The following is a 13,708-nucleotide window of genomic DNA, read 5'->3' as shown; positions in this document are numbered from 1 at the left end:
TGCATTATCGCGGTTATTTGGCCCGACAGTCGAGTTCCGTAGGCAGGACTGAAGGGACTAAAACTAAGACTAAATATATTGACAATTTCATCAACAAAATAAAAACTACACTAAAACGTTAGGGAGGGACTAGTGGAGAAGAGAGTCATTTTATGTTTGGTTGCTCTCAGGTGTCGGCTATTTTCAGCACAAAACCAAGTGTAAAATCAGTCATTACGATGCCATCAAGGCCTGCCAAAATTCATTTCAGTTGACTAAATCAACTGTAGATTAATCGCCTAAAACCTAAAATTAGACTAAAACTAAAACTTTTCAGGTAACTAAATTATGACTAAAACTAAATTGCTTTTCACTCAAAAGACTGTTGTCAAAATAAAACAACACTGAGCAGCAGATTGTTTACCATCTTGGGCTTGTTTACAACATTAACATTCACTGCCTCTGTTGTGCCATTCATCTCTGTCAGAGACAGACGCAGACAAACAGGACAAAGAGAGAACGCTCTCATCAACATCTCTTGGCTCATATTCATGTCGCGCTCTGTTTCACTTCAAAGACCCCCCCACGCCATCTGATGTTAATAAAAGGGCTCATGTTGAATTTCAATTCATCATTGTCAAATGAACCGGAATTCCAAATCTAGTACTGAGCCATTTGGTATTTACGTCAGAGGATGAGGATTCTGTGATGTTGACCGCGGTAATGAAATGTAATACAAAGCATGCAGCTCCAAGTCTTTTACATTAAAGTGTGGGTCTTCAACAGGGGGTCTGGGACCCCTAGGGGGTCCTCAGAGTTACTACAGGGGGTCCTCCAAATCTTTGAGTGATAGAACGTTTTTCCTCCTTTTTTGTATTAACCACTTGAACCCTAGTGTCCTGTCCATATTCTGAGAACTTTAGCCAAAAAAAGCCAATCTACAAGCTCACAAGGCCTCGTGCTGTGAGGCATTGTGAGCTTGTAGATCGGCTATTTTTTTTTAGCAAAGAGCTTTGGTGTAGAGGGGACAAAAAGCAGACTAAGTACAGAGTGAAAGGTGACGTTCAAAAACAGTAAAAGCAGAAAAGTTAAAGTAAAGCACAAGTGGTTCTAAACTTTTTTTGGGGGAGGCCAGCACCCTATTATCCACACACATGCACATGCACACTGGATAGTCTGCACTGTGCTCCATCCTTCCATTCACTCTCTTCTCCTTCTCTCCTTCTGGTCTGTGCTGAGCGTCAGCAGGTCCAAAATAGAAGCGAGCTCTGAAAGACGTGTCAAAAAGGTTTTGAGCCGTCCACCTGACGCCTACAGTGTGGCTGCAGCAATGGCTGGGCTGATGATGCGTGCGTCTGACGCTAGCAGTTAGGTCACAATTATTACATAATCGTCTAATCGCAATTATTTGAGGTAATCGCAATTATTTTACATAATCGTCATAATCGTTTCCATGTTGAAAAATGTTAATATAGTTTCAAACACTTTTTGTAGATCTGCTATTTCCACTATCAATGTTCTTTTTTAATTATACATTTGTCAAATATGTCTTGGTATATTTAGGTTATGTGTCATTTGCCATGTGCAACTTCAAAGCCTACAAGCCAAACAGAAATGCAATTGTCAACGACAAATACACAATTAAATCGATAATCGCAATTATTTAAGTGACAATTAATTGTCATGTAAAATGTTATAATCGTGACAGCCCTACTAGCAGTGAGTCGGGGGGCTTTAGAAAGGTCAAGAGTAGTGGTTTCACAAAACATCCCGATGGTGTCAGAGAACGCTTGTCCAAAACCCTGTTTTCAGGGACAGTGGAATCTGTGACTGATGTAGAGTAAGTCACAAACCACAACATGCACCTCAGGGCAGACCTGTCTTAGATATGCTTCCAACTGTACAAAACTCCATTCAAATGCAAGAACTGGGTTATGACTGATGATGTAGGGCGGTCCTAATGTCTAACGAGGTGAATGTGTATTGTGTATGGCTACAGTATATGGGTGTGTGTGTGTGTGTGTGTGTGTGTGTGTGTGTGTGTGTGTGTGTGTGTGTGTGTGTGTGTGTGTGTGTGCGTGCGTGCGTGCGTGCGTGCGTCGTGCCTGCCTGCCTGCCTGCCTGCCTGCCTGCCTGCCTGCCTGCCTTCATGAATCATTATATAAATTGGTACAGTATTATGTTTAAATACATTTATTGCAGGGATCGTCAGGGAGAATGGGGCCTATAAATAGCTGACTTTTTCTCTGCAGATTGCCTCTGTTCTGTTCATATGATTACTCTCTAGGTTTGTACCTTACAACATCCATGCTGCACATACCTTTACATGTCCATCCACACATTGCTTACACACCGATACTCATCCACATTGACTGATGATCCTGTGGTTATTTTCAGTTCTCTATACTGTTGCCTGTGTCTCCCATTTGTAATACATGTGAAGCAGTTGTCAATCAAAAGTGAGCTTTTTACAGTACACTAGGAAATTAATTAAAATGCTTTACAGAGAGGTAGAGAGCGAGAGACCACCACAATGGCACCATCCATGCGATCAGAAAGTGCGTGCTTGTATAATATCCATGTGATTCCACAGAGTTCGGGTCCCTTTTTTATTATCGTCTACTGGGTCCAGCTTAGTCCAGATTACCTCGGAAGAACTCCAGTTCTGTTCGGATCATAACACTAAACCCACGCTGTACAGCAGTGATTGTTACAAGCTGCTGGACTTGTCAGCTGTGAAACTTGATGCGTGCTTCTCCGTATGGCCGTGTGCATATCTAAAATAGCAGACATACATATAAGCTCACAGCACGGTGTGTTGTGACGTGTTGTGAGCTTGTAACTCTGATATTTTCAATGCGCATAACCATCGTACGACGAATATAGACTGATCTAATGAGCACAGCGCAGCATGAAGCAGCAGCAGCGGCGATCGAGCTGCGCTGTCGTGTCACTCACAGAACATGATACAATTTTAAAATTATGATACTTAGGTTTTAATGGTTGTGGCCTTACTTTAGCCAAATAATTATGTGAATAATAAGATTAAATGATAAAATAGCCTAAGAGACATTTTCCCAGCCGGCCACGGTGGCCGGTGGACTTTATAATTACCGGCCAATTAAACATTTAACCGGTCAATGGCCGGTAAATACCGGCTAACTGAAACTCTTGATACACTGTACATAGACACATAGACGCATAGCTACATACACGGTCACGCTAAGGAGACGGTGTGGCCACCACTCAAAAAGCTAATGCCGGCCTTGTGTTTTAGCTAAACTTATAATAGGTGACAGAAGTTTTGCAACAGTGTCGCTGTCCATGGTGCTTAAAAGCACATACTGTAGGAGAAGATCTGCCTCTCTCGCTCTAACAACCTGTGTGTGTGTGTGTGTGTGTGTGTGTGTGTGTGTGTGTGTGTGTGTGTGTGTGTGCATGTGTAAATGTGTACTTACATTAAGGTTTTTTCCATGCAGCTGCCCAAGGAACCTACTATTTCGCCAAGAGTGCAGAATGCCTGTCCCAGGAAATCCTGTACACACAAACAAATACACATCATCATCAACACAAATCATGAATATAGCGCCACCAGGAGGTTTTTGCTGTATTAGTTGTATTACGGCTACATATTTTGTCCAAACATCACGCAAATCGGTACACATTATCTCTATAGTCATGTGATCAAGACGGATCTGTTTCATATTCCATCATGATTGGCTAAGATTGGCATCTAAAGTTTGAAAGGCAGAGGCAGATCAAGACGGATCTGTCCGATTTTGTTGATTTTAATATTATAACAAAGCCACTTCACATTAATAACAATACAATACAAAGCTAACTCAAACACAAAACTATATTCTACGCTCCCACAAATCAACATATTTTGTCTGTACAATAACTTCATCACCATTAATCGCTCAACTTCGACAGATTCTGAACATTGGTGGCCCACAATAACCTAACAGTTATAATATCAATGTCAGAGTGGGACAACCGCTAACATGTGGGATCTCAACGGAGCATTTTATTTCCTCTTTTCCTTTTTATTATATGTTAACGACATATAATAAGTCAACAAAGTCAGCCAGTGATTGAAACCTGTTCCTGTTCGCTGATGATTCAGCTCTCAAAGTCTCTCATAATCATGACAAAAAAATAAATCAACACCTGGTTATCAGATAACTAGTAGATAAAACAGAGTCATATTCTTTGGATCTAATTGCGACCGAAGGTCGCAGTATACCATGAGAAATGTCACAGCTTGTCCGTCCGTCCGTCCGTCCGTCCGTCCGTCCGTCCGTCAGTCAGTAAGTACACATTTTTACAGTCTATGGTTCTATGGGTGTGTGTATGGTTCTATGGGTTTGTCGCTCTGACATCATACTCTGATGTCATCGATTTATATCACTGGCCAGATGGTAACGGCATGGCCCATATCTGTGTGGCTGGTTCAGATAGAGATCTCCATGTATGGGCATTAAATATATTGTATGTATATATGGATACATATTATTACTAATAAAGTATAAAATAAAATAAATATATGGGCATTCCCAGAAACAAAATCCGCTTTTATGCCCATATATGGAGATCCCCAGCCCCAGGCCATAACTTGCCCAAGCCCTGCTTGGCTTTACTAATTAAAGAGTCATGAAACACAAAATCACTTTTTCTATAAATATATATCTATCTATAAATGCGAGAAGTCTCTGTGAGTCTGCGTGTATGTAATCCGCGTATCTCGAGAACCGTTCGTCCCACCGGGCGCGGCGTGCAGTGCCGGGCCTCGACCCGACCCCACACGCGGTTTTCCGAAACTGGCGCAAAACGTTCGGAATCTCCTTATGCGGAGCTGATTGTTGACATCAGGCTGTTCCGGAGGAAATCGGCGCATTCACTTCATAAAAGTCTCTGACATCACGTACACCACATGAGTCAATGGGCATAAATGGACACAGGCAAACAGATGGTCAAAACGGGTCCTATGACAACAGGTATAATGGGGTTTGCATTAAAGGGTAGGGCATTCATAGAGATCTCCATTATACTGTATGGGCATAAAATGGACGCCCGTATGCGGAGCTGATGTCTGACATCAGAGTTTTCCGGAACCTGCACGGTGTCTGCAGAGTTCTTCATATATGGGCATAAGTGGACACAGGCAAACAGATGGTCAAAACGGGTCCTCTGACAACAGGTATAATGGGGTTTGCATTAAAGGGTGGGGCATTCATTCCCTATTTCAAATTCGGCACGCGCGTTCCCCGCCGCAGCAGGTAGTGCAGTGCCCGGCCTCGACCCGACCCGATACGCGATTTTCCGGAACCGGCACGAAAGGTCGGATTCTGATGTCTTACATCAGGGTTTTCCGGAACCGGCACTGTGTCTGCACTCTGCAGAGATCTCCATACATGGGCATAAAATGGATGCAGACAGACAGATACAGATATCTCCATATATGTGACTGGTGCTGGTGGAAAGGTCCATATGTCGCCGTTTTTAAAAGTCAGAAAATGCGAAAATAAAATTGTTTGAATATATTAGAGGGTTTTCATTCCATAAGATATCTTTGTTAAGGTCGCTAAATGGCAACATTAGTGTAGCAAAGTTGCATAAATGGACACAGGCAAACAGATGGTCAAAACGGGTTCTACAGAGATCTCCATATATATGGGCATAAAATGGACAGACAGATATCTCCATATATGGGCATAAAAGGATACACGCAAACAGATGGTCAAAATGGATCCTATGACAACAGGTATAATGGGGTTTGCATTAAAGGGTGGGGCATTCATTCCCTATTTACATTGTTCCCGAGTTGGCCAGGTTGCCGACTAGACGCTCGGCCGCCCAAAGTTATATCAATGAGTCACTTGTGATAGGGAGCAATGATATGGTTCAATTGGCCCATAGGCTTGTGGTTTCAGAGCTTTCTGCTGTCTCTGTAGCCATTTCTGTGTAGCTTCCAGTTTCTGGGTAGAAAAGAAATATTTCATGCCACTCACTAAATATGTGCTCTCTGCATTCCATTAGTTCGGCGTGACGTGGCCTATCTAATTCATATTAACGTTTGTTTTATATAGAGTTGTATCAATTGGGGGGGGGGACGTGGTTTCACTGTAATGACCAGAGAGAAAACACCCGCGCCATGGCCGGTGAGACAACGCTTTTATGCTGCTGTCCCCGACCGTGATGGGACAGCTGTTCAGTTCGACTCAGTGGTGGAAATACTGCTGTAGAAACACTCTGTTAGAAGTAAACGCCCGGAATTCAAAATGTACTCGTAAGAGTAAAATAGCGACGTGTTGTGAACTTGTAGATCGACTATTTTCCACCACACCTTGTGGGACACACACACACACACACACACACACAATGCTAGCGTGCATTTAGACATTTAACATACGTTTTATATCTGGGAAGCCCATATTTGGTAATGCCCATATGGGCATGTTTTGACATAACATTGTTGACCATCATGCTCCATGGGTAACTGGTCCGATATATATCACTGGCCAGATGGCCAAGAATTGGCGCGACCTCGCCCTTACTAGTGTTAAATTATTCCTGGGTGCAGAATGGTATCAGGTGACCTACAGCCAAGTTACAGCTAAGGAAGTTCTTACTTCAAATTCGATATCTGGAGAGAGTTTGCCACAACATTTTATCTCAAAGGTTAAGTAAATTGAAATATTTCTTGCCAGAATATATTCATAATTAGAAGTGCTCCTGAAATATCGCTTGTTTCATGTCATTTTGATTACACCACCAAATCCTTGAGAAATTGGAGAAGACTTAGTGAGGTAGAACTCCATCCCAGAATAATTATTCAATCTAATTTTATTAGCCTCAATTGGTTCCGAGTGGAGGAGAGAGTACCACATGTTAAAATGTTTTAGGGCTGGGCGATATGACTTCAATTCAATATCACAATTATTTCAAACTTATAAATCTTGGTTTTGAAGTTAATTAGATGTATTGTTTGATAAATAAGAGCTGGCTGAATAGCAGCTGGACCTAATTATAAATAGTTGAGTGTAAAAAAGACTGACGACTGCTACACTCCACTTAGTAAATATTCACCTAGTCTATACTTTTGTATCAGTAACGCGTGATTATAGATCCAACTGGGAAAGATGGATAACCACGCCCCGGACTCATTTTTGAAGCTTGTGATTGGCTGAACCGGACGTAGGGAGCGCTCCGTTGTAGTCACTTGGACCGCGCAAGGTGCACGGTACCCAATTATCATGGCGTTTATCGTGCGCTTGCCCAGGCCTTACGGCCTGGGCATAAATATAACGATTGCATTCACCACGGCTTCGTAACTCGCGCGGCGCTCCGCCGGCCGCGCGGCCCTGGCCCGCTCTTCGCGGCCACTCGCGCCTGCGGCGCTCGGGGGCGAAGAGCAGGACCAAGGTCCGCTGGCCTTCGCGCCGCTTGCAGTGTCGTGGACAATAACTGTGAAAACGAGCGCTCTATGCCGTTTCCATCCATCTTTCCCAGTTGGATCATTAATCACGCATCAGTAACAGCAGTAAGCTTCCATACAGTTTGTTGCGACCGAAGGTTGCATTTACTACCAAAACCTCCACAGGCTGTCTGTCAGTGAGTGAGTCAGTGAGTCACACTTTTGCCCTGCTCATATCTCCACAACCGTTGCCCCCATCCATGCGACATTTTGCACACACACTCCTTACCTGCCAAACTACAACCTCCAAGGACCCCCGGAGCTCCAGGGACCCCCAGGTCCCTGGGGGACCCCCAGGTGTAAAAAAAATGTCCCTCTGTGAGTGACACATCACACGTCACACTTTTCCCCTGCTCATATCTCCACAACCGTTGCCCCCATCCATGCCACATTTTGCACACACACTCCTTACCTGCCAACTACAACCTCCAAGGACCCCCGGAGCTACAGGGACCCCCAGCTCCCTGGGGGACCCCCAGATGTAAATCGATTTATATCACTGGCCAGATGGTAACGGCATGGCCCATATCTGTGTGGCTGGTTCAGATAGAGATCTCCATGTATGGGCATTAAATATATTGTATGTATATATGGATACATATTATTACTAATAAAGTATAAAATAAAATAAATATATGGGCATTCCCAGAAACAAAATCTGCTTTTATGCCCATATATGGAGATCCCCAGCCCCAGGCCATAACTTGCCCAAGCCCTGCTTGGCTTTACTAATTAAAGAGTCATGAAACACAAAATCACTTTTTCTATAAATATATATCTATCTATAAATGCGAGAAGTCTCTGTGAGTCTGCGTGTATGTAATCCGCGTATCTCGAGAACCGTTCGTCCCACCGGGCGCGGCGTGCAGTGCCGGGCCTCGACCCGACCCCACACGCGGTTTTCCGAAACTGGCGCAAAACGTTCGGAATCTCCTTATGCGGAGCTGATTGTTGACATCAGGCTGTTCCGGAGGAAATCGGCGCATTCACTTCATAAAAGTCTCTGACATCACGTACACCACATGAGTCAATGGGCATAAATGGACACAGGCAAACAGATGGTCAAAACGGGTCCTATGACAACAGGTATAATGGGGTTTGCATTAAAGGGTAGGGCATTCATAGAGATCTCCATTATACTGTATGGGCATAAAATGGACGCCCGTATGCGGAGCTGATGTCTGACATCAGAGTTTTCCGGAACCTGCACGGTGTCTGCAGAGTTCTTCATATATGGGCATAAGTGGACACAGGCAAACAGATGGTCAAAACGGGTCCTCTGACAACAGGTATAATGGGGTTTGCATTAAAGGGTGGGGCATTCATTCCCTATTTCAAATTCGGCACGCGCGTTCCCCGCCGCAGCAGGTAGTGCAGTGCCCGGCCTCGACCCGACCCGATACGCGATTTTCCGGAACCGGCACGAAAGGTCGGATTCTGATGTCTTACATCAGGGTTTTCCGGAACCGGCACTGTGTCTGCACTCTGCAGAGATCTCCATACATGGGCATAAAATGGATGCAGACAGACAGATACAGATATCTCCATATATGTGACTGGTGCTGGTGGAAAGGTCCATATGTCGCCGTTTTTAAAAGTCAGAAAATGCGAAAATAAAATTGTTTGAATATATTAGAGGGTTTTCATTCCATAAGATATCTTTGTTAAGGTCGCTAAATGGCAACATTAGTGTAGCAAAGTTGCATAAATGGACACAGGCAAACAGATGGTCAAAACGGGTTCTACAGAGATCTCCATATATATGGGCATAAAATGGACAGACAGATATCTCCATATATGGGCATAAAAGGATACACGCAAACAGATGGTCAAAATGGATCCTATGACAACAGGTATAATGGGGTTTGCATTAAAGGGTGGGGCATTCATTCCCTATTTACATTGTTCCCGAGTTGGCCAGGTTGCCGACTAGACGCTCGGCCGCCCAAAGTTATATCAATGAGTCACTTGTGATAGGGAGCAATGATATGGTTCAATTGGCCCATAGGCTTGTGGTTTCAGAGCTTTCTGCTGTCTCTGTAGCCATTTCTGTGTAGCTTCCAGTTTCTGGGTAGAAAAGAAATATTTCATGCCACTCACTAAATATGTGCTCTCTGCATTCCATTAGTTCGGCGTGACGTGGCCTATCTAATTCATATTAACGTTTGTTTTATATAGAGTTGTATCAATTGGGGGGGGGGACGTGGTTTCACTGTAATGACCAGAGAGAAAACACCCGCGCCATGGCCGGTGAGACAACGCTTTTATGCTGCTGTCCCCGACCGTGATGGGACAGCTGTTCAGTTCGACTCAGTGGTGGAAATACTGCTGTAGAAACACTCTGTTAGAAGTAAACGCCCGGAATTCAAAATGTACTCGTAAGAGTAAAATAGCGACGTGTTGTGAACTTGTAGATCGACTATTTTCCACCACACCTTGTGGGACACACACACACACACACACACACACACAATGCTAGCGTGCATTTAGACATTTAACATACGTTTTATATCTGGGAAGCCCATATTTGGTAATGCCCATATGGGCATGTTTTGACATAACATTGTTGACCATCATGCTCCATGGGTAACTGGTCCGATATATATCACTGGCCAGATGGCCAAGAATTGGCGCGACCTCGCCCTTACTAGTGTTAAATTATTCCTGGGTGCAGAATGGTATCAGGTGACCTACAGCCAAGTTACAGCTAAGGAAGTTCTTACTTCAAATTCGATATCTGGAGAGAGTTTGCCACAACATTTTATCTCAAAGGTTAAGTAAATTGAAATATTTCTTGCCAGAATATATTCATAATTAGAAGTGCTCCTGAAATATCGCTTGTTTCATGTCATTTTGATTACACCACCAAATCCTTGAGAAATTGGAGAAGACTTAGTGAGGTAGAACTCCATCCCAGAATAATTATTCAATCTAATTTTATTAGCCTCAATTGGTTCCGAGTGGAGGAGAGAGTACCACATGTTAAAATGTTTTAGGGCTGGGCGATATGACTTCAATTCAATATCACAATTATTTCAAACTTATAAATCTTGGTTTTGAAGTTAATTAGATGTATTGTTTGATAAATAAGAGCTGGCTGAATAGCAGCTGGACCTAATTATAAATAGTTGAGTGTAAAAAAGACTGACGACTGCTACACTCCACTTAGTAAATATTCACCTAGTCTATACTTTTGTATCAGTAACGCGTGATTATAGATCCAACTGGGAAAGATGGATAACCACGCCCCGGACTCATTTTTGAAGCTTGTGATTGGCTGAACCGGACGTAGGGAGCGCTCCGTTGTAGTCACTTGGACCGCGCAAGGTGCACGGTACCCAATTATCATGGCGTTTATCGTGCGCTTGCCCAGGCCTTACGGCCTGGGCATAAATATAACGATTGCATTCACCACGGCTTCGTAACTCGCGCGGCGCTCCGCCGGCCGCGCGGCCCTGGCCCGCTCTTCGCGGCCACTCGCGCCAAGGTCCGCTGGCCTTCGCGCCGCTTGCAGTGTCGTGGACAATAACTGTGAAAACGAGCGCTCTATGCCGTTTCCATCCATCTTTCCCAGTTGGATCCATAATCACGCATCAGTAACAGCAGTAAGCTTCCATACAGTTTGTTGCGACCGTAGGTTGCATTTACTACCAAAACCTCCACAGGCTGTCTGTCAGTGAGTGAGTCAGTGAGTCACACTTTTGCCCTGCTCATATCTCCACAACCGTTGCCCCCATCCATGCGACATTTTGCACACACACTCCTTACCTGCCAAACTACAACCTCCAAGGACCCCCGGAGCTCCAGGGACCCCCAGGTCCCTGGGGGACCCCCAGGTGTAAAAAAAATGTCCCTCTGTGAGTGACACATCACACGTCACACTTTTCCCCTGCTCATATCTCCACAACCGTTGCCCCCATCCATGCCACATTTTGCACACACACTCCTTACCTGCCAACTACAACCTCCAAGGACCCCCGGAGCTACAGGGACCCCCAGCTCCCTGGGGGACCCCCAGATGTAAATCGATTTATATCACTGGCCAGATGGTAACGGCATGGCCCATATCTGTGTGGCTGGTTCAGATAGAGATCTCCATGTATGGGCATTAAATATATTGTATGTATATATGGATACATATTATTACTAATAAAGTATAAAATAAAATAAATATATGGGCATTCCCAGAAACAAAATCCGCTTTTATGCCCATATATGGAGATCCCCAGCCCCAGGCCATAACTTGCCCAAGCCCTGCTTGGCTTTACTAATTAAAGAGTCATGAAACACAAAATCACTTTTTCTATAAATATATATCTATCTATAAATGCGAGAAGTCTCTGTGAGTCTGCGTGTATGTAATCCGCGTATCTCGAGAACCGTTCGTCCCACCGGGCGCGGCGTGCAGTGCCGGGCCTCGACCCGACCCCACACGCGGTTTTCCGAAACTGGCGCAAAACGTTCGGAATCTCCTTATGCGGAGCTGATTGTTGACATCAGGCTGTTCCGGAGGAAATCGGCGCATTCACTTCATAAAAGTCTCTGACATCACGTACACCACATGAGTCAATGGGCATAAATGGACACAGGCAAACAGATGGTCAAAACGGGTCCTATGACAACAGGTATAATGGGGTTTGCATTAAAGGGTAGGGCATTCATAGAGATCTCCATTATACTGTATGGGCATAAAATGGACGCCCGTATGCGGAGCTGATGTCTGACATCAGAGTTTTCCGGAACCTGCACGGTGTCTGCAGAGTTCTTCATATATGGGCATAAGTGGACACAGGCAAACAGATGGTCAAAACGGGTCCTCTGACAACAGGTATAATGGGGTTTGCATTAAAGGGTGGGGCATTCATTCCCTATTTCAAATTCGGCACGCGCGTTCCCCGCCGCAGCAGGTAGTGCAGTGCCCGGCCTCGACCCGACCCGATACGCGATTTTCCGGAACCGGCACGAAAGGTCGGATTCTGATGTCTTACATCAGGGTTTTCCGGAACCGGCACTGTGTCTGCACTCTGCAGAGATCTCCATACATGGGCATAAAATGGATGCAGACAGACAGATACAGATATCTCCATATATGTGACTGGTGCTGGTGGAAAGGTCCATATGTCGCCGTTTTTAAAAGTCAGAAAATGCGAAAATAAAATTGTTTGAATATATTAGAGGGTTTTCATTCCATAAGATATCTTTGTTAAGGTCGCTAAATGGCAACATTAGTGTAGCAAAGTTGCATAAATGGACACAGGCAAACAGATGGTCAAAACGGGTTCTACAGAGATCTCCATATATATGGGCATAAAATGGACAGACAGATATCTCCATATATGGGCATAAAAGGATACACGCAAACAGATGGTCAAAATGGATCCTATGACAACAGGTATAATGGGGTTTGCATTAAAGGGTGGGGCATTCATTCCCTATTTACATTGTTCCCGAGTTGGCCAGGTTGCCGACTAGACGCTCGGCCGCCCAAAGTTATATCAATGAGTCACTTGTGATAGGGAGCAATGATATGGTTCAATTGGCCCATAGGCTTGTGGTTTCAGAGCTTTCTGCTGTCTCTGTAGCCATTTCTGTGTAGCTTCCAGTTTCTGGGTAGAAAAGAAATATTTCATGCCACTCACTAAATATGTGCTCTCTGCATTCCATTAGTTCGGCGTGACGTGGCCTATCTAATTCATATTAACGTTTGTTTTATATAGAGTTGTATCAATTGGGGGGGGGGACGTGGTTTCACTGTAATGACCAGAGAGAAAACACCCGCGCCATGGCCGGTGAGACAACGCTTTTATGCTGCTGTCCCCGACCGTGATGGGACAGCTGTTCAGTTCGACTCAGTGGTGGAAATACTGCTGTAGAAACACTCTGTTAGAAGTAAACGCCCGGAATTCAAAATGTACTCGTAAGAGTAAAATAGCGACGTGTTGTGAACTTGTAGATCGACTATTTTCCACCACACCTTGTGGGACACACACACACACACACACACACACAATGCTAGCGTGCATTTAGACATTTAACATACGTTTTATATCTGGGAAGCCCATATTTGGTAATGCCCATATGGGCATGTTTTGACATAACATTGTTGACCATCATGCTCCATGGGTAACTGGTCCGATATATATCACTGGCCAGATGGCCAAGAATTGGCGCGACCTCGCCCTTACTAGTGTTAAATTATTCCTGGGTGCAGAATGGTATCAGGTGACCTACAGCCAAGTTACAGCTAAGGAA

The 13,708-nt window shown here is 44.4% G+C and overlaps 1 protein-coding gene across 1 annotated transcript in view; it reads right to left on the bottom strand.

Moving 5' to 3' along the window:
* LOC308293784 (copine-8-like) overlaps positions 1-13,708 on the bottom strand; it is a gene marked incomplete at both ends in the record, with an annotated part of 156,466 nt that overhangs the window by 62,759 nt on the left and 79,999 nt on the right. Inside the window, one exon of the mRNA XM_080736412.1 lies at positions 3,438-3,514. Within this exon, the coding sequence (XP_080592538.1) occupies positions 3,438-3,514 (77 nt within the window). The remainder of the gene's footprint in view (positions 1-3,437; positions 3,515-13,708) is intronic.

Source organism: Nannobrachium achirus, assembly GCF_963921795.1.
Source record: "Nannobrachium achirus genome assembly, chromosome: 11".
NCBI lineage: Eukaryota > Metazoa > Chordata > Actinopteri > Myctophiformes > Myctophidae > Nannobrachium > Nannobrachium achirus.
Note: the sequence above shows the minus strand (reverse complement) of the source record. Positions and strands in the feature narration are given on the sequence as shown.